Consider the following 20,531-nt stretch of genomic DNA (forward strand, 5'->3'; position numbering starts at 1 on the left):
AGGGGCTTTGGCCTTGTGGATCCAGAACTGACTTGCCTGCAGAAGGCAGAGAGTGGTTGTGGATGGGTCTTTTTCTGCATGGAGGTCGGTCACCAGTAGAGTGCCCTAGGGATCTGTTCTGAGACCCTTGCTGTTTATAATTTTCATAAATGACCTGGATGAGGAAGTGGAGGGATGGGTTGGTAAGTTTGCTGACGACACGGAGGTTGGTGGTGTTGTGGATAGTTTGAGGGATGTCAGAAGTTGCAGCGGGACATAGATAGGATGCAAGACTGGGCGGAGAAGTGGCAGATGGACTTCAACCTGGATAAATGTGTAGTGGTCCATTTTGGCAGGACCAATGGGATGAAGGAGTACAATATCAGGGGTAGGACTCTTAGCAGTGTAGAAGATCAGAAGGACCTTGGGGTCTGGGTCCATAGGACTCTTAAATCCTCCTCACAGGTGGAAGATGTGGTTAAGAAGGCGTTAAGATGGTGTACTGGCCTTCATTAATCAAGGGATTGAGTTTAGGAGTTGGGAGGTAATGCTGCAGCTTTATAGGACCCTTGTCAGACCCCATTTGGATACTGTGCTCCGTTCTGGTCGCCTCATTACAGGAAGGATGTGGAAGCCATAGAAAGGGTGCAGAGGAGATTTACAAGGATGTTGCCTGGATTGGGTGGCGTGCCTTATGAGGATAGGTTGAGGGAGCTCGGTCTTTTCTCGTTAGAGAGACAAAGGAAGAGAGGTGACCTGATAGGCGTGTATAAGATGTTGAGAGCAATAGATCGGGTGGATTCTCAGAGGCTTTTTCTGAGGGCTGAAATGGTTGCTACGAGAGGACACAGGTTTAAGGTGCTGGGGAGTAGGTACAGAGGAGATGTTAGGGGTAAGTTTTTCACTCAGAGGGTGGTGGGTGAGTGGAATCGGCTGCTGTTGGAGGTGGTGGAGGCAAATTTGATAGGGTCTTTCAAGAGACTTCTGGATGAGTACATGGGACTTAATAGAATTGAGGATTATAGGTAAGCCTAGTAGGTATGGATATCATCGGCACAACTTGTGGGCCAAAGGGCCTGTTTGTGTTGTGGTTTTCTATGTTCTAAAGGAGCAGAAGCTGTGATTGGGTCACCTGAAGAGTGAAGATGTTTTGAAGACCAATCCCATTAGCTGATTAATTGAAAAAATCCATTTATATTTTACTTCATCTCATGCATTGCTTTTTAAAAGCAAAACAATCCTTCCTGATTTTAGAAACATAAGCACCAATTGTCCTTTTTAAGCACTGATTCTGTAAAGTATTGTCCTCACCTTCCTGAGCTTTTTTCTGGATTCGGACTATCTCATCTTTGTTCAGTGTCCTCAGCGGTGACTCCAGACGTTGCTGTATTGTTTCCACATTCCGCAGATCATCTACCTTGAAAATATAACCAGGGGACAGTGAAATCTGCCCGAGTTCAGTATCGTCTGCGTCTCCTGATCCAATACTGAAAGGTGCTACACCAGCACCTTTCAGAGCCAGTGCTGCCTGACTAACATCATCGGATGACTTGCTGGCAGTGAGAAGGATCAGGAACTGGGGTACACCTTCCTCTGCTCTGCCTCCAGCAGACCGAGAAAATACATTCTTTTCAACATAGTCCAAGGCTGCGCCAGTGTTGGCTCGACTCCCTCCTATTTGTCTAAGATTATTGACTTCTCGATTCACATCGCGCTTTGTGGTATAGCTGTTTAATCGGAAGTTGACTCTGGGATTATCACTGTACTGCACCACACCAACCCGAACTTTATCATTTCCAATATCAAGGGTATCGACCATTCTGGAAATGAATCTTTGAACAGAAGGGAAAGCACCTCGGACTTTGTCTGATCCATCAACAAGGAACACAATATCCCTCTTAATACCATCTGTAAGAAATGCAAAATAAATTTATTATTCAATGGGAGTTTTGCAAATCCAAATAAATGCATGTCATGCCACTAAATCACAATCTGACGCAGACAGCAAGATTTCTTCAAATTGGGATCTTTCTCTGTATTTTCCAGTCTTGTCTCATGATTGAACTTTTATCAGTTGCGCACAATTAAGAGAATTGTGACCTCATATGGGACATGGCTCAATTTCCTCTGATTTTCTATTTAATGTTGTTACATTAGATGGATGTATAATGAAAATTTTGGTATTTTGAGAACATATTTTATGTCTTTTGACTGCCCAGAGGATCTGATAGCTAATAGATGCCTGTTGATGCACCAGTCCTCCAGACAAATGTAATCTCAAATGTGCACAAAGTAAGGTCTCATTAATAGTGAATGAAATAAATGACCAGTTAATCTTTTTGGTTTGATGGTTAAATGGCAGCAAGAACTCTGTCTAGTAAAGTTAACTTTGAATAGCACGTTTTTCTTGTCCAATTAAAAAAGACAAAGAGGGGTCTGAATTCTCCAGGGCCACCAGCCACAGTCAGGAATCTCGCTGGCCTGCTGAATGGAGTGTCAGGGCTAAGTTGGGATTCCCGCTGGCTGGCAAATCTGTTGCTGTTCACCCAGCTTTCCCCAGCAGCCCCGATCAGGTTCCCAACCAGACCAAACGGGAACCCATCGCCGTTCACTCAGCCCTCTCCACGGGCTCCAATAAGGTGTCCATCCAGGCTAGGTGTCATCATTCACACAGCCCCCCCTGCTGTCCCCAATCACGTTCCCATCCGGACCGGCAGGAACCCAATCATTATTTAAGTGTTGTAATTTGATTGCAGTTAGTGGACTTGAAGCCTGATTCAAAGCCCCGCTGCCATTCACCCACCCTGTGGAATCCACACCAAACAGTGCTGGTGGTGCTGGTTATGAGCATCATGAACCTGGTGCATTGGACCCTGAGAGTGCCGATACACTCCTCTGACACTGCTAGGCTGCAGATGGAGCATCCCTCAAGGGTCCTGGGGTTGGGTGGGCTTGGACTGGGGGCTAGGTATTGACCTCAACACTCACCCTCGGATGGGAGGCTTGTGGTCAGACTCTAGCCCTGGGAAATGTGAATATCATTCTTGCCATGGTGACTTCAGACACCTTTCTGATCAAAATTGTCCTTCTGGTCTGTGGACTGTGAAAACTTTGAAGTGACTCTGTCACTTTAATCTCCATGCCACCTGGAACACCGGGCAGGCTTCTAAATCATCTCAGCATTCCATCCTGCAGGGAGCCAGCCTGGCATTTCTCTGTCAGCATTTCCTCACATTTTTCCTCCTAGTTTACCCCCAAGGGGCTGAGAAGATCCTAGACAAGGAATCTCTTCATCCTGTAGTGCTTGTGTTGGCTGTTCAAAAGTGAAGAAATGCTAAATCCCACAAGTTTTGTTCCAATGCTGTAATTTCACCATCCTGCCCAGAGCTGCTCAGTCTTAAACATTACTGTGTACAGCTATAGCCATGTAACCCTGTGTATTCCAGTCCTCTACTTATTTTTTTCTACTTGTACATGGCTTTTTCATGGGTTCTATATTCTGTAAGCCCCATGTCTTATTGGACCACCACTGCTTCTAGTTTTTCATTGTTAGAAAAGCACACTGGTCTACCATGTTAGGTCCAAACCTGACACTGGTCTATTATGAAAGTTATTTGCCACAACATTGCCTATATTGGTTACTATTTCATTGTAATTTTATATAATTTTATGCTCCCATCTCACTGCATGTGCTTGAGGTGCTGTTTAGCCATTTGGTCTATAACTATCTACAATGTCACCCAAGGTTTGCATCATAAGCAAACTTGGATATGTGCTTTCTATTTCATCATTCAAACAGTTAAACACAGTGAATAGACTGTAACACAGACCGTGGTAAACACGAGTACTCACATCCTGTCCAATAACCCTACTCTCAGACTCCTGCCACTCAGCCACTAACCTAACCAAGTCAGTCATTTGTCCTGAATTTTATGAGCTCAACTTCAGCTAATAATTACTAATGAGAAACACTCCTTGAACTGCTGCAATCCAGGTGATGTAGGTGCAACCACTGTATTATTAGGCAGGCGAGTCCAGGAATTTGACTCAGTAACAATGAAAGAATGGCGATAAATTTCCTAGTCAGGGATGAGATGTCAATTGGAACAAGACTTAGCAATGATGGTGTTCCCGTGCACTTGCATGGGTTTAGGAGGTAATGTCAAAGAAACTTTGGCAAGTTCCTGCAGATATCCGGTGTGGACTGAATGGATATTTTAATGGACGGTTGTCTTAGGAGTGTTCAGCTTCTTGGATGCTATTGCAGCTGCTCCATACAGGCCTCTTGCAAGACCTGTTTTGTGAAAAAATGGTTATAACTTGCTCAGAGTGGCAATCAAAGTAGGATTTCCACTCTGTGCCCAATTACTTATGTTAATTTTCATCTGAGCCAGTCTCACCCAACCTTCTGACTCAGGCCAGACAAGGTCCAGGCAGTACAGCTTGTCGTGAGCCCAGTGTCTCAGTCCAACACTGTCAAAGTGAAGGAGAACATGTCCTTTTTTAACAACACTCACTCCCATAAAGCAGCTAAGTTCAAGGTCCCACTGAAATTTAAAGGTCCTCGACAGGCCAGAGAGAAGGTAAGTGGATGGATAGGATTTGCAGAAGGGAGATGAAGGTGGGGCATTAGAGAGATTGAGGGTTGGGCCTTGAAGGTGGTGGGATGGATTGGGTACGAGGATGGGTCAGGCAGCAATGTCAAGCTTGAAGGGCTGAATGAGTCGGGGGGTTTATGTTGTTGGGATCTGGATGGGTTGGGACGGGATGTGGAAGATGGCCAATTGCATATAGAGGAGGGGTTATCAGGTGAGGAGGGCTGGGGACGAAGGGGGAGGTATGTTGGGTCTGGTCAGCTGTGGGGAGGGTCAAGTTGGGTTTGTCTGGGAATGTATTGGCTCACTGTGGTGGGCAGTGGGAGCACGAGGATGGGGGATGGGGCGGGAGGAGGTGTGGTGGTCAGTGAGGTGGGGAATATCACAGGGACAGGGGACAGGTTAGTCAGTGAGGTAGGGGTGATCCTGTATGGAGGATAGTTGGAGGTGGAGGTGTCTACTGGAGTGTTGGGGGCGTCACTCTGAGACTGTACAATATCTAGACAGAGGTTAGAAGAGGATTTGTTTCTTCTAATTTTTTTTGGGAACTATGGAGGATTGCAATGGGATCTTGATCAGTTGGGCTAGATGGTAGAGGGAGGTTAATTTAGATAAATGTGAGGTGATGCATTTTGGTAGATCAGGGAAGGATCTGCTCAGTTAATGGTAGGGAGTTGGGGAGAGTTATAGAACGAAGAGATCTAGCAATACAGTTCATAGCTCCTTGAAAGTGGAATCACAGGTGGACAAGGGTTGAAGAAGCTGTTCGGCATGCTTGGTTTCATCGGTCAGAACACTGAATACAGGAGTTGAGGTGTCTTTTTGAAATTGTACAAAACATTGGCAGGGCCATGCTTGGAATACTGTGTACAATTCTGGTCCCCCTACTAAGGATATTATTAAACTAGAAAGAGTGCAGAAAAGATGTACTAGCGTAGGAGGCTTAGGGGTGATCTTATAGAGGTCTATAAAATCTTATAGAGGTCTATAAGTGAGCAGTTTTGGGCTTCATACCCAAGGAAGGATGCGCTAGCCTTGGACAGAGTCCAGAGGACGTTCACAAGAATGATCCCAGGAACGAAGGGTACGTATTATGAGGAGCAGTTGAGGAGTCTGGGTCTGTACTCAATGGAATTTAGGAAGATGAGGGGGGATTTAATTGAAACTTACAGAATACTGAGAGGCCTAGATAGAGTGGACATGGAGAGGATGTTTCCATGAGCGGGAGAGACGAGAATTCGACAGTACAACTTCAGAGTGAAGGGACGCTCTTTAAAACTGATATGAGGAGGAATTTCTTCAACCAGAGGGTAGTCAATCTGTGGAACTCATTACCATAGAGGGCTGTGGAGGCCAGGTCATTGAGTGTCTTTAAGACAGATAGGTAGTTGAGCAGTAAGGAGATCAAGGGTTACCGAGAGAAGGCAGGAGAATGGGGATGAGAATCATATCAGCCATGATTGAATGGTGGAGCAGACTGGATGGGTCAAATGGCCTAATTCTGCTTCAAAATCTTATGGTCTTATAGAAGGATCTGGGCCAAATGCGGGCAATTGGGACGAGCTTAGTGGTTAAAAACTGGGCGGAATGGACAGGTTGGGCCAAGGGACTGCTTTCCATGCTGTAAACCTCTATGATTCTAAATCACTCATCATCCTGTCATGAATCTGTCTAGTAACAGCAGTAACAAGAATTTCACAAGGCATGATAGGATGCAATTTGTCAAATGATAGCAGTACCCAGCATTCAAAAGGTACGATTTTCCCAGTAATGAGATAAGCAGGCATCTAGATAGAAGTAGGTGTAAATCACCTTCATAGTCAGGAACAGCTTACCTAGATGATTGAGTGCAGCTATACATGCGCTAATTTCTAGGATCAAGAAATTCGAGAGATGCAGAATCCAAATACACAGAATGATGAATCAAAAAGGAAAAAGTTATAATCTCCAGCACCCTCAGAAACTGGTACAGGCTTGATGGGTTGAACACTCTCTTTCTAAGCTATGGGGATTCTATGATTTCACTGACATTTTATGTGTGTATAATTGTGGACATAGCTTTAAATTGAGGGGTGGTAATTATAGGACGGATGTCAGAGGCAGGTTCTTTACCCAGAGGGTAGTAAGGGCGTGGAATGCCCTGCCTGCAGCAGTTGTGGACTCGCCAACTTTAAGGGTGTTCAAATGGTCAGTGAATAGGCATATGGATAACACTGGAATAGTTTAGGTTAGAGGGTCATTAGATTGGTTCCACTGGTCGGCGCAACATCGAGGGCCGAAGGGCCTGTACTGCGCTGGAATGTTCTATGTTCTATAATTGATTTATCATCATGCTGTGTTTCCACATACACATCACACACCCTCATTACTGTTACCTCAGATAGTAATTTCATTAGAAAGCATCTTATCAGAACAATTATTCATCATGGAATTATTATGGTATTTAAAGAGAGCAGAGATTCCTCACCTTCAGGTACAGTTCTCCGGATTTGGATTATCTGTTCTTTGTTCAGTGTCCTCAGCGGTGACTCCAGACGTTGCTGTATTGTTTCCACATTCCGCAGATCATCTACCTTGAAAATATAACCAGGGGACAGTGAAATCTGCCCGAGTTCAGTATCGTCTGCATCTCGTGATCCAATACTGAAAGGTGCTACACCAGCACCTTTCAGTGCTCGTGCTGCCTGACTAACATCATCGGATGACTTGCTGGCAGTGAGAAGGATCAGGAACTGGGGTACACCTTCCTCTGCTCTGCCTCCAGCAGACCGAGAAAATACATTCTTTTCAACATAGGCCAAGGCTGCACCAGTGTTGGCTCGACTCCCTCCTATCTGCCTGAGGTTTTTTATCGCATCCTTCACACCCTGATTTGTGTTGTGGCTGCTTAAGTAGAAGTTGACTCTGGGATTATCACTGTACTGCACCACACCAACCCGAACTTTATCACTTCCAATATCAAGGGTATCGACCATTCTGGAAATGAATCTTTGAACTGAAGGGAAAGCACCTCGGACTTTGTCTGATCCATCAACAAGGAACACAATATCCCTCTTAATACCATCTGTAAGAAATGCAAAATAAATATATTTATTATTCAAGCATTGTCTGGGAAGAAGTCATAGTACTTTCCGGAATTGCATTCTGACTGAGCCATTTCAATAGCTTTCCATTTTGAGGGGAGCGAGCTGACTTGGTGGTGATTTAACCTAAGGATCACCACACCTCAAGCGAAGGGCAAGGTTGCAAATGGACTCAAAAACATGACTGGTTTCAAAAAACATCAATGAGAAAAGTTTTCAATTGGCAGAAGGTTTGATAACCAGACAGCACAGATTTGAGATGTTACACCAAAGAGTAGGAGATAATGAGATTTTTTTAAGAACAGCAAATTGTTGTGATCTGGAAGGATATCCTGAAAGAGTACTGATTATAGATGAGAGAATATCCTTCAATGGGATTTTGATAAATACATAAAGAGAAAGATGTTTTCAGAATAAGGGAACAGAAGTCAGGAATGGGTCAAATTAGATATCATTTTGAAATGGCCAGTCCATGTAACTGTGGAACAGGTTAAACTGTCACTTGGAAATACATGGATTGATCAGGGATAGTCAACACCATTTTGTTTGCAGAAGATAGTGTCTTACCAATTGTATCAAATGTTTTGAGGAAGTAACAAGGTAGGTTGATATGGGTAACACAGTAGATGTTGCCTACATGGACTTTAGAAAAGCATTTGAAAAGGAACAACATGACAACCTGATCAGAAAGGTGAGATACCATGGGATACAGGTAAAGATGGTGAGTTGGATCCAAAATTGATTCAGTGACAGAAAACAAAGGGTAATGGTCAATTGATGTTTTTGCATATGGAAAATGTTTTCCAGTGGTTTTCCACGGGGCTCAATGTTGTGGTCCTTGCTATTTGTTGTGCATATTAATTATTTGAACATAAATGTGAGAGGAATGACTTGCAGATGGTCCAAAAATTGATTGTTAGTTGATAGTGAGGAAGAATGTTCTCAATGGTTTGATTGAGTGGACAGGTAATTGGCAAATGGAATTCAATCGGGAAAAGTGTGGTGTAGTATTTGGGAGGGCAAACAAAGTAAGTGAATGCACAATAAACAGGAAAATGTTGAGGGGGTAGAAGGAGTGACCTAAGGTGCATGTTGGTTCTGAAGGTGGCAGGACAGGTGGATAAGGTGATAAAGTCACCATACAGGATGCTTTCCTTTATTGTGCAAAGTATGGATTACAAAAGCCGGGATGTAATGGTGGAACTGTATAAAATGCTGATTAGGCCACAGCTGGAGCTTTGTAAACAGTTCTAGTCACCACGTTACAAGAAGGACAACTTTGCTCTGGAGGGCCTGCAGGACAGCTTGACAAGAATGTTGCCAGAGGTAGAAAATTGCAGCTAAGAGGAGAGATGAGGGGTCGGTTCCCACAAGGAAGGATTTAAGGTGATAGGTAGGTGGATTAAAAGGGACATGAGGAAAATCTTTCTCACCTAGAAGGTGATGGGTGACTGGAATTCACTGCCTAAGTTGGTGGTTGAGGCTGAAATGCTCATCTCATTTAAAGGTTATCTGGATCTGTATCTGAAGTGCTGTATCAGATTACTCTCTCTTTCACTGAAATCAATGAGTTGATATCATATTCTGTGTCATATTCTATATGTTGACAAGGTTACATCAGATTACTAATTAGATAACAAGTTATGGACTACAACCCAAGTGTAAGAAAGAAAGTGCGTTTCTTACATTTTTTGGCAGGACCAGTTACTCTAATCATACCATATTCCCTGGAATGTAACACCAAAGCAGGTGCCAACTTAAAATACAACTGATTTGATAGGTAAAATATGTTATGCCACAGAAGATGGGAAAATCCCATCACCTTCCAGAGAAATTGGCGGAACTCCTATGTGCGGATTGGCGTGTCTTTTGAACAATTAATTTGGAAGAATTAATGTCAGCTGCTGGGGGTGGGGAGGGAGGAAGAGAGAGAGGAGGAGGAAAGGAGAATGGGGGATTAGAATTTTGATTGAGTAAGGCCTCCCTCATCTGAAGGCAGTTCTTAGGCAGCTGCAGAGGTGAAATAGGCAAATAATCGTTCTCTGACACTTTGCCCAATTTTATGAAAGGTTCTCACCCCTCACAGCCAACCACACACTGCATGCTGCCTCATACACCAATGTTACATCAATGCCACTGATACCACCCGATCACTTCTACAGCTGTTCACATAGTATCAACTAAATGCAGACCTGAGGAGCCATGTGGAGATTTAAAAAGACAACTTTTACATTCTAATAGAGCTGGTACACCACTGATACAGGAAAAAAAATGCTCAGCCAGGAAACCTAATCAAAGATTTTCTAATCCGTGTGGACAGTCTGTTATAAAAACAAACAAACTTCTATTCAGTAACTGTATCAAGGCCAGCTAATCCTTTAATAGCCACTAAAAACTGTCAATGAAAATGTGAAATTACCCTGTGATAATATAAGTGATTTCGGACCAACTGAAACACGGACAAGCATAAGCTGATGCCAGCTGTAATAACAGGCTATTGAGAAATATTAGCAATGAAGTCTACTGGAAAGGGTGGTAATTTTTTTCTAAGTTTTGCTACTTGGCCTGCCATTCAATGCAAAAAGCAGTCTATGTCTTCATTTGACTTTGACAGGAATATCACAGGTTTTGGGCAGAATTTTCCTGTCCTGCTTGCCACAGAATCGTAGTCGGTGGAGACAAACCATGCAAAGGTCTGTCGGGCAGGAATTTCTGGTGTTGGGGTGAGTGCTGCCAGGAAATCCCGGTCTTCGTCTTTTCTAATATCTGGAGATTAGAATAACTTCTAATTTAAATAATAAAAAGTAATCTTGCCCCGCTTGAAGAACATTGATGTCTTCTGAAGTTTTCCTGGCATTCTGGGCATGAAAGACCTGGGAACAGTGGAAATGGAGCTTTTTGACATCAACACTCAAATCAAATGATCTTTTGACTTTGCCGGCTGTGTGCTGCACCCTCAGCCCCCAATCACAAAGAACAGAGAACAGTACAGCACAGGAAACAGGCCCTTCGGCCCTCCAAGCCTACGCCGCTCATTGGTCTAACTAGACCATTCATTTGTATCCCTCCATTCCCAGTCTGTTCATGTGTCTATCCAGGTAAATCTTAAACGATCCCAGCGTGTCCGCCTCCACCACCCTGCTTGGCAGCACATTCCAGGCCCCCACCACCCTCTGTGTAAAATACGTCCCTCTGATATCTGAGTTAAACCTCATCCCCCCCTCACCTTGAGCCTGTGACCCCTCATGATTGTCACCTCCGACCTGGGAAAAAGCTTCCCACTGTTCACCCTATCTATGCCCTTCATCATTTTATACACCTCTATTAGGTCTCCCCTCATTCTCCGTCTTTCCAGGGAGAACAACCCCAGTTTACCCAATCTCTCCTCAGAGCTAAGACCCTCCATACCAGGCAACATCCTGGTAAACCTTTTCTGTACTCTCTCCAAAGCCTCCACGTCCTTCTGGTAGTGTGGCGACCAGAACTGGACGCAGTATTCCAAATGTGGCCTAACCAGCGTTCTATACAGCTGCAACATCAGACTCCGGCTTTTATACTCTATACCCCGTCCTATAAAGGCAAGCATACCATATGCCTTCTTCACCACCTTCTCCACCTGTGCTGCCACCTTCAGGGATTTGTGGACTTGCACACCCAGGTCCCTCTGTGTTTCTATACTCCTGATGGCCCTGCCATTTATTGTATAGCTCCCCCCTACATTACTTCTTCCAAAATGCATCACCTCTCATTTATCTGGATTAAATTCCATCTGCCCACCTACTAGTTAAAACTGAATTGACAAGAAATAGGGGCAGGAATTCCATATCTGGGTACAGCCCGACACTGGAGAGTCTCCCTGATTACATGAAAATCTGTCACACGAGGTCAGATTTTGCATTCATATTGCACAATTACTGCTGTTACTTCAGATAGTAATTTCATTCAAAACCATCTTATCAGAACAATTATTCATCATGGAATTATTATGGTATTTAAAGAGAGCAGAGATTCCTCACCTTCAGGTACAGTTCTCCGGATTTCGATTATCTGTTCTTTGTTCAGTGTCCTCAGCGGTGACTCCAGACGTTGCTGTATTGTTTCCACATTCCGCAGATCATCTACCTTGAAAATATAACCAGGGGACAGTGAAATCTGCCCGAGTTCAGTATCGTCTGCGTCTCCTGATCCAATACTGAAAGGTGCTACACCAGCACCTTTCAGTGCTCGTGCTGCCTGACTAACATCATCGGATGACTTGCTGGCAGTGAGAAGGATCAGGAACTGGGGTACACCTTCCTCTGCTCTGCCTCCAGCAGACTGAGTAAAGATGTTATTTTGGACATAGTCCAAGGCTGCACCAGTGTTGGCTCGACTCCCTCCTATCTGCCTGAGGTTTTTTATCGCATCCTTCACACCCTGATTTGTGTTGTGGCTGCTTAAGTAGAAGTTGAGTCTGGGATTATCACTGTACTGCACCACACCAACCCGAACTTTATCACTTCCAATATCAAGGGTATCGACCATTCTGGAAATGAATCTTTGAACTGAAGGGAAAGCACCTCGGACTTTGTCTGATCCATCAACAAGGAACACAATATCCCTCTTAACACCATCTGTAAGAAATGGAAAATAAATATTTTATTATTCAAGCTTTGGGAAAATAAAAACATCATAATAAACCTCCTCAACAGAATCTGATGATGGACTGAATTTTTTTTTGATTTTTCTGAACAGTAATGTTGGTCAGATTGGGAGCTTTCTCAGTATTTTGGAGATTTGTTTCCTCATACCCAAATGAATTGAGGCTGTAACTGGATCACAGTTCAATCCAATTAAGTGTATTTTCAACAGTTTTACTGACAGATGCTGAAAGCAGCAACAGAATTTGGAATTTGGGCAGGATCAGAACTTCAGTGAGTGTGATGTCAATCTGCTTCAATTTCCTACCCCTGGGTCATTCCCAAACTGGGGGTGGGGTGGCGGAGTGGATGCGCTGTGTGGATGAAAGTTACCCAATGACAAATGGTGAAGAGAGTTTCGTGGAGACAGACGGATTGTGGTGGGGAGTTTTGGGGCAGTGCTCAGTCCAGCGATTGAAACCCCCATTCAGTCCCAGCTCCAGCCATTGGCCAAGCTGGGGAGGGATTAGTCCTCCATCACTGCCCTGCAGTTGTGACTACCTCAAATTCAAGGCTTTTTTTTACAATGCATTCAACGTAAGCAACTATTGCGAGGCCCTCTTTCTATCTTACATTCCTAGGCAGCTCCCCTCTGGTCCGATGCATATGCTGGTTTGTCATTGCTAAAGGAATCGACTGGAGATCCTTCTTGGAGGCTGAGCCTATTCTCTGCTCACTGGTTATTGGCAGACCTTCCCTATGAAGATCATGGACATTTTCCCAACATCAGAGTCTCAATCCCAAAAAGAAAAATATACCCATTGGGTGACTCTCCCAGGATGTGTTGTCTGTTTGGTGATGGGTTAAACAACATACGAGAGAGAACTGAGACCATATTGGGGCCCTTCCAGCACCAGATCAATGTTGGGCTGGACCAGCGAAGTAGGAATAGTTGTGAGATGTCCAAATTGTGTTTAACACCGATGTAAAAACATGACGGCATTGTCCCCGCCCAGTGCTGTATTTAGACTTGGTGAGGCCTTAAGCTGTATAAAGCTTGGAGGCTCCTTGTTAAAAAGTTACATCAAAGGGTCTCGTAAAGCTGCGTACCAAAACAGGAGCTTGGGTCGCCACCAAAAAAAAACTGAAATCATAATTATGCCTTTTAATTATTTAATAGCAAGGTATTTGAACAATGTCTATCCTGATTTCTGAATGAGTTTTCACATGGGCCGTTCCAGTGTTGAGACTCTGAAGGATCCAGTGTGAGAGTTCATCCTCGGTTAAGACACCCCATTGACGGACACCACTGAGTTTCGTGAATTCTGTTGTTTCAGCTGTGGATGTCGGCTCTGCGATGCTCACATTTCCATCACTCCCAGTCTTTTCCTCAGCTGAAATTCCAGCCTTTGTTGTCTCAATAACAGAGACACCGGGCTGTGGTTGTTTGGGCTTTGCTGATCACCTTGGGATCCTTAATCTGTTTCTGGACTAAAGTAACTGTCAACTTTTGGTAACTTTTGAGTTGTTCTTCAAGCTGGTGCTTTCTTTTTCTTTTCTGGTATCCGCTCTTAAACGTTCTCTTCATCGCAAAGCTTCTGAAATTTTGTGAGGCCCCTGCGGATTGTGAGGCCCTGAGCTGCAGCTTGTTTTGCACTGTCCCCGCTCCCTGCCAGTGATGTAATGGGATTCCTGACAATATAATTCTAATACACTTACATCTCACTCTCAGGACACTAAGCCTGAATCATCCCCCGGAAGAAAATCCATTCAGGGAGTGAACTATGACTAGTCTCTCAAAGTATACACCTAGCGGGCAGACATCAGCTGAATGCATTGCTTGGGGGGGGGGGGGTGGGGACGGGTTAGGGTTAGGGTTGGGGGGTGGGGGGTGGGGGGTGGGGAAGGGGATCATGTCGAGCATTTTCTGGGCATTGTTTCCTGGTTCTGCAGTGTGGGGCTCAGGAAGTGGGCTGGTGGGCAGTGCTATATGAAACTTTGAAAACGGCTCAATGATTTTTTAAAAAACTTAAGGGCACTATTTTCCAATCATGACCATACAGCAGAGAAATTAATCAAGTATTGAAGGATAGAAGGAATCCAAAAATAAGTCGAACAGGGGCAATCTGAAGATTGAGAATATATTACCAGCCAACATCGGATCAAACACCAATCTCTTCAGAAAGTCAGTGCAATTCTCCCATTTGTGCTCAAAGTGCTTCTGCCAGCAGGAAAACCGGAATGTTTCCTGCTGGTGTCAACAGCACACGTCGGGTTGTCCCACATAAACCATTTAAATTTATGTATTCTGGGAATCATGTTGGCTTTACAGAGATTAGGGAGTCCATCACCACAATTTCCATTGCTGACAGACAGGTGCCTCACATCTCCCACCGTGGACATGGCAAACCCTGCTGGCAAGAGGATCTCCCTTAACCCCTCAGCACAGAGCTTTAACTTCCACTTTCTGAACTGCAGTTGGTTACAAGGCACTCAGGATGCATTCAAGAATAAAAAGAAAAGAAACAAACAAGGCTCCTTGCTTGAGGGTAAATAATCCAGACCTGTCAATCAAACCGCATGAAAAGATGCAGACATCAGATGTTTGACTTACATTAACAAGTCTACTTTACAAACTGACCATCAAAGGATTTCAAAGGACTTTCGCAGCAGCTGTGGGAAAGCAAGCGATCTCCTGGGAAATCCTGATCTTCATTTATCTGACGGCACAGGGCTTCTAACACCTGACCAATCCCTGTTGTGGAATGGAGTGCTTCCAGGTGTCCAAGGGACAGAGATGTCAAAGTGACCAGAGGAGCTCCAAATGTTTTAAAGGACAGAGATAATAATGAATATCTCACTCCAGAATGGTGTCAGAATTCATCAGATTGAAATTGACCAACACTTTTACAAGGAAAAGTGCAGCCACCAGACCATCGTCCCAGAGGGGGAGGCCTGAAATCAGGCTCTTTTCCCCAGCCCGAGCCAACACCGCCTCCAGAAGCAGTGCTCTGTTGAAGGGTCATCCAGGCTCAAAACGATGGTTCTATTCTCTCAACACAAGGTGCTGTTAGTCCTGCTGAGATTTAACAGCATTTTCTGTTTTTGTTTCAGATTCCAGCATCCAGAGTAATTTGCTTTTACCAACTCCCAGACAGCTGGAGTGACCTTCCCTCTGCAGTGTGGCAGTGCCATAGGGGCACACGTCTATAGCACTTACTGACTTGCCACTCTGTTGGAGTACTAGGTCCCAGGTCCACGTTTGCTGCGCCCTGAATCAAAGCCCACCCATAGGCTTCCTGCTGGGAGAGGGATGCTGAATTGTGCTTCCAGACATTAATTAGATGTATTTTAAAAGGTTTGCATATTCATTAACATCCCATGTGCTCTGGGCAAGAACCTCAGCAAAGCTGGCACGGTGGTGGCGGGGCCTGGGGGGCGGGGGGGGTGTGGGGGGGGGGGGGAGGTGGGTGGGATGTGCTGAGCGGATAAAACCATCCAGACCATCATGGAACTTGAGCAGGATCAGAGATTGGAGGATTGGAAAATTGACTTCAACGAATGTAATGTCAGTTTGGTGGCAACGTCCTTCCCCTGGGGCATTCCCAAAGTGTCTGACTGGGTGTGGGGTGGGGGAGATGTGCTGAGTGGGTGAAAGTTACCCAGTGACAAGTGGTGAATAGGAAACTAAAGCCCTTCAAGGCAACTGAAGAGGCTCCATTTGGGAATCCTCTTGAGAACAAGAATGAACGAGGGGGTGAAAGATGGTCTCATGGGTTTGGGCTGGGGAGTTTTGGGGCCGTGATCAGTCTAGTGATAAACACCCCCACCCACACCAATCTATACCCACCACAAAGCCTCCCAGTCCCAGCTGTAATCACTGGCCGCCATGCAGGGGAAGCTTTACCCCTCCATCACTGCCTGACAGTTATGGCTTCCTTAAATGTGAAATTATTTATGTGCCTTCAGTATAAGCATCTATTGTGAGGTCCCCTTTCTATCTTATATTCTCCAGCAGCTCTCACTTGGTATGGTGCACATGATGGTCTATCCCCTGGGAGAATGTTTCCTGCTGGTGCTTGCATCACCTGTCAGGTTGGATTCTCCCACATTAACCACTGAAATTTATGCACCCCAGGAATCGCGTCAGCCAGTCGGGCTTTACAGAAACCCGGGCACCTTCTCCTGATTTGAATGCTGTTTGACAGGTGCCTCACCCTCCCATAGTGGATATGGTGACCCCCAAACCCTCAGCATAATGCTTTAACTTCTCTTTTTCCAACTGCAATGATTACAAAACACTCAAGAGTAAAGAGAAAGAAAAACAAACAAGGCTCTTTGCTAATGGGCAAGTAATTCATGCTCATCAATCAAAGTACTGTACAGACACCAGATGCTAAACTGCCAATGCTAAAAAGTTGCTCAACAGTGAAATTGACCATCAAAACATTTCAAAAGGTGTTTCACAGCAGCTGTGGATAATGAGAGAAAGCAAAAGGATCTTCTGGGTAATCCTGACATTTGTTTCCATAACGGCACAGGGTTTTTAACACCTGGCCAATCCCTATTGTGGAATGGAGTGTTTCCAGGTGTCCAAGTGGCATGAATGTTGAAGTGACCAGGGCACTTCAAAGGTTTTGTAGGACAGGGATAATAATGAATATCTTACCCCAAAATTGTGTCTGATTTCACCATCCTGAAGCTGAACAACACTTTTCCCTAGGCAACAAGGACAAGTGCGGCGACTAGACCCCGTCCCAGGGAAGTGTCCCGAGGTCAAGCCCTTTCTCCATGTCTGAGCCAAACCAACTTGAGACACCTGAGGGGATCTTCCCTCTGTAGGCTGGCAGTGCATAGAGGCACAAACGTACAGCACTTATCTACATCCCTCCCCTCGGTGTGTAAGGTGCCACTTCATGTTTGTTGGGGCTTGTATCAAAGCCCGCCTGTGGACTTCCTGCTGGGAGATGGGGGTCAAGCACTGGAGCATGCTGAGGACCAGAGGGCAGCACAGTGGCACATTGGTTAGCATCATGGCCTCACAGCACCAGAGATCTGGGTTCAATTCCAGGCTTGGGTCATTGTGTAGAGTTTGCACATCTCCCCAAGTCTGTGTGGGTTTATCTGGGTGCTCCAGTTTCTCCCACAGTTTGAAAAACATGCTGATTAGGCACATTTACCCAAAAAGGTACCAGAGTGTGGCAACTCGGGGAATTTCACAGTAACTTCATTGCAATGCAATGTAAGCCATACTTATGAAGAATAAGTAAATCTGAATTGTGCCTACAGCCCGCTAATTAAATGTATGTGAGGAGGTTTGCATATTTATTGACATCCCTTGCGCTCTGGGCAGGGAGTATGGCAATGGTTTTGCCACCCAGTGTGAATCCCATTTAACCTTAGTTAGGCAGTACTTGGAATATAGTGTTCAATTCTGGTCTCCACACTACCAGAAGGATGTGGAGGCTCTGGAGAGGGGACAGAAAAGATTTACCAGGATGTTGCCTGGTATGGAGGGCATTAGCTATGAGGAGAGGTTGGAGAAACTTGGTTTGTTCTCACTGGAGCGACGGAGGTTGAGGGGAGACCTGATAGAAATCTACAAGATTATGAGAGGCATGGACAGAGTGGATAGTCAGAAGCTTTTTCCCAGGGTGGAAGAGTCAATTACTGGGGGGGGGCACAGGTTTAAGGTGCGAGGGGCAAGGTTTAAAGGAGATGTACGGGGCAGAGTTTTTAGAAAGAAGTCTCACAACACCAGGTCAAAGTCCAGATTTGTGCAGATTTTTTTACAGAGTAGCGGGTGCCTGGAACTCATTGCTGGGGGAGGTATTGGAAGTGGATACGGTAGTGACTTTTAAAGGGCATCTTGACAAGTGCATGAATAGGGTGAGGATAGAGGGATACGGTCCCTGGAAGGGTAGGGGGTTTTAGTTCAGTTGGGCAGCATGGTCAGTGCAGGCTTGGAGGGGCCGAAGGGTCTGTTCCTGTGCTGGAATTTTCTTTGTTGTCACAAAAACCAAAAACTCTTTTAGGCTCGATGCCCATTTCAAGATGCCATCACAATTCCCGCCAGTGGCCAGCAGGCCTGGCGATTCCCAGCCTCAGTATAAGAACAGATTTGTTGCTAATATTCAGGGGAACCCAAAAGCCTTTTTGAGACATACATGCTGAAAGGCTGGGTTAGTGACTATAAAAGCGAGCTTGTGCAGTGGCAATGACAGTGAGCCTCAAGGTGGGCTCTGCCTCGGTGTTCAATACAGGAGAGCATATTTGCCAATGTAGCATTTAAATAGAGATGTTAGCAATATCAGATAGGAAAAAAGGATAAGGGAGACTGAGCTAACTAGCTGGCATCGCCGAGATTAGCAAGATCACTCAGACCAATGGAATCATGTTGCTTTTATGGAAGGGAAGTAAGTCAGTTGTGGAGGATCTGATCTTAAAGATCTACTTCTCTTTAGCTACAAGGGCAAGAGTGTGGGAAGATTGCAACTGTTACACCCCAATTCATAAAAAGGGGAGAGGGATAATCAAGGCAGCCAGAGGGCAGTCCAAAGAAGCATTTAGAGGCCAGGGACATTTCAGTGATATTTCATTAGCATCTATTTGATTTATCATCAAGCTGTGTTTCCACATTCACACCCTCCTAACTGTTACCTCAGATAGTAATTTCATTAGAAACCATATAATCAGAACAATTATTCATCATGGAATTATTATGGTATTTAAAGAGAGCTGAGATTCCTCACCTTCAGGTACAGTTCTCCGGATTTCGATTATCTGTTCTTTGTTCAGTATCCTCAGCGGTGACTCCAGACGTTGCTGTATTGTTTCCACATTCCGCAGATCATCTACCTTGAAAATATAACCAGGGGACAGTGAAATCTGCCCGAGTTCAGTATCGTCTGCGTCTCCTGATCCAATACTGAAAGGTGCTACACCAGCACCTTTCAGTGCTCGTGCTGCCTGACTAACATCATCGGATGACTTGCTGGCAGTGAGAAGGATCAGGAACTGGGGTACACCTTCCTCTGCTCTGCCTCCAGCAGACTGAGTTAAGATGTTATTTTGGACATAGGCCAAGGCTGCACCAGTGTTGGCTCGACTCCCTCCTATCTGCCTGAGGTTTTTTATCGCATCCTTCACACCCTGATTTGTGTTGTGGCTGCTTAAGTAGAAGTTGACTCTGGGATTATCACTGTACTGCACCACACCAACCCGAACTTTATCACTTCCAATATCAAGGGTATCGACCATTCTGGAAATGAATCTTTGAACTGAAGGGAAAGCACCTCGGACTTTGTCTGATCCATCAACAAGGAACACAATATCCCTCTTAATACCATCTGTAAGAAATGCAAAATAAATATATTTATTATTCAAACTTTGGGCAAATAAAAGAATAGTAATAAACCTCCTCAAACACAATCTGATGATTGACTGAAATATGTTAAGCGCGATTCTACCAGCCTTACAACCTTTTAAAAGAACAGGGATAACCATTTGAAATGTAATAACATTCAAGGCCATGGGCCAAGTTATGGAAAGTGGGATTAGGGTAGATTAGTGTCGCTTTGTGGCAGATCCGGTGGGCCAAAGGGCGGAATTTGCCTTCCCCACCGAGCAAGGGAATCGTAGCAGGTGGGACAGGACCACGCAAAGGTCCATTAACCTTGGGTGGGATTGTCCGGTCTCGGGGAGAGTGCAGATGAAAAATCCCACCCAATGACTCTAAACCCCTACGAAGGCCTTTCAAGGCAACGAAAGAGATTCCAGTCAGGAATGCCCTTGAGGACAAGAAAGAGAATCTCATGGTAGCAGACAGGGTTTGGGGTGAAGAGTTTTGGGACAGTACTCAGTTCAACGATGAACCCCCACCCACAGCCACCAAAGCCTCCCAGTCCCAGCTTGCTGTTTAGGAGCATTGGTCATGCTAAATTCTCCTTCCGTGTACCCAAACAGGTGGCGGATTGTAGTGACGAGTGGATTTTCATGGTAACTTCATTGCAGTGTTAATGTAAGCCTGCCTGTGACGCTAATAAATAAACTTGAAAATCCTTACCTGTAGCCTCTGGCCATGCAGGGGAGGATTACCCCCCCATCACCGCCTGGCAGTTGTGGCCAACTTAAATGTAAAATATTTTACTATGTCTTTAATGTAAGCACCTCTTGCAAGGCCAGATTTAAACTCGGGTCCTTGGTGTTGTGACGCAGCAGTGTTAATGACTGTGCCATTGTGCTGCATCTGCCTT

At 44.9% G+C, this 20,531-nt stretch overlaps 1 protein-coding gene across 5 annotated transcripts in view; it reads right to left on the minus strand.

Annotated features, from left to right (window-relative positions):
• Positions 1 to 20,531, minus strand: part of LOC145349814 (collagen alpha-3(VI) chain-like) — a 154,664-nt gene that overhangs the window by 93,068 nt on the left and 41,065 nt on the right. For 4 of the 5 annotated variants that reach the window (XM_080198362.1, XM_080198363.1, XM_080198361.1 and 1 more), the window contains 4 exons: positions 19,029 to 19,625; positions 11,674 to 12,270; positions 7,042 to 7,638; positions 1,291 to 1,887 (listed from right to left, as the gene is read on the minus strand). In XM_080198362.1, coding sequence (XP_080054488.1) covers positions 1,291 to 1,887; positions 7,042 to 7,638; positions 11,674 to 12,270; positions 19,029 to 19,625 — 2,388 coding nt within the window. The remainder of the gene's footprint in view (positions 1 to 1,290; positions 1,888 to 7,041; positions 7,639 to 11,673; positions 12,271 to 19,028; positions 19,626 to 20,531) is intronic. The other variant, XM_080198364.1, reaches the window with a different exon arrangement.

This window comes from Carcharhinus amblyrhynchos, chromosome 11 (assembly GCF_965287045.1).
Source record: "Carcharhinus amblyrhynchos chromosome 11, sCarAmb.v2.hapA, whole genome shotgun sequence".
NCBI lineage: Eukaryota > Metazoa > Chordata > Chondrichthyes > Carcharhiniformes > Carcharhinidae > Carcharhinus > Carcharhinus amblyrhynchos.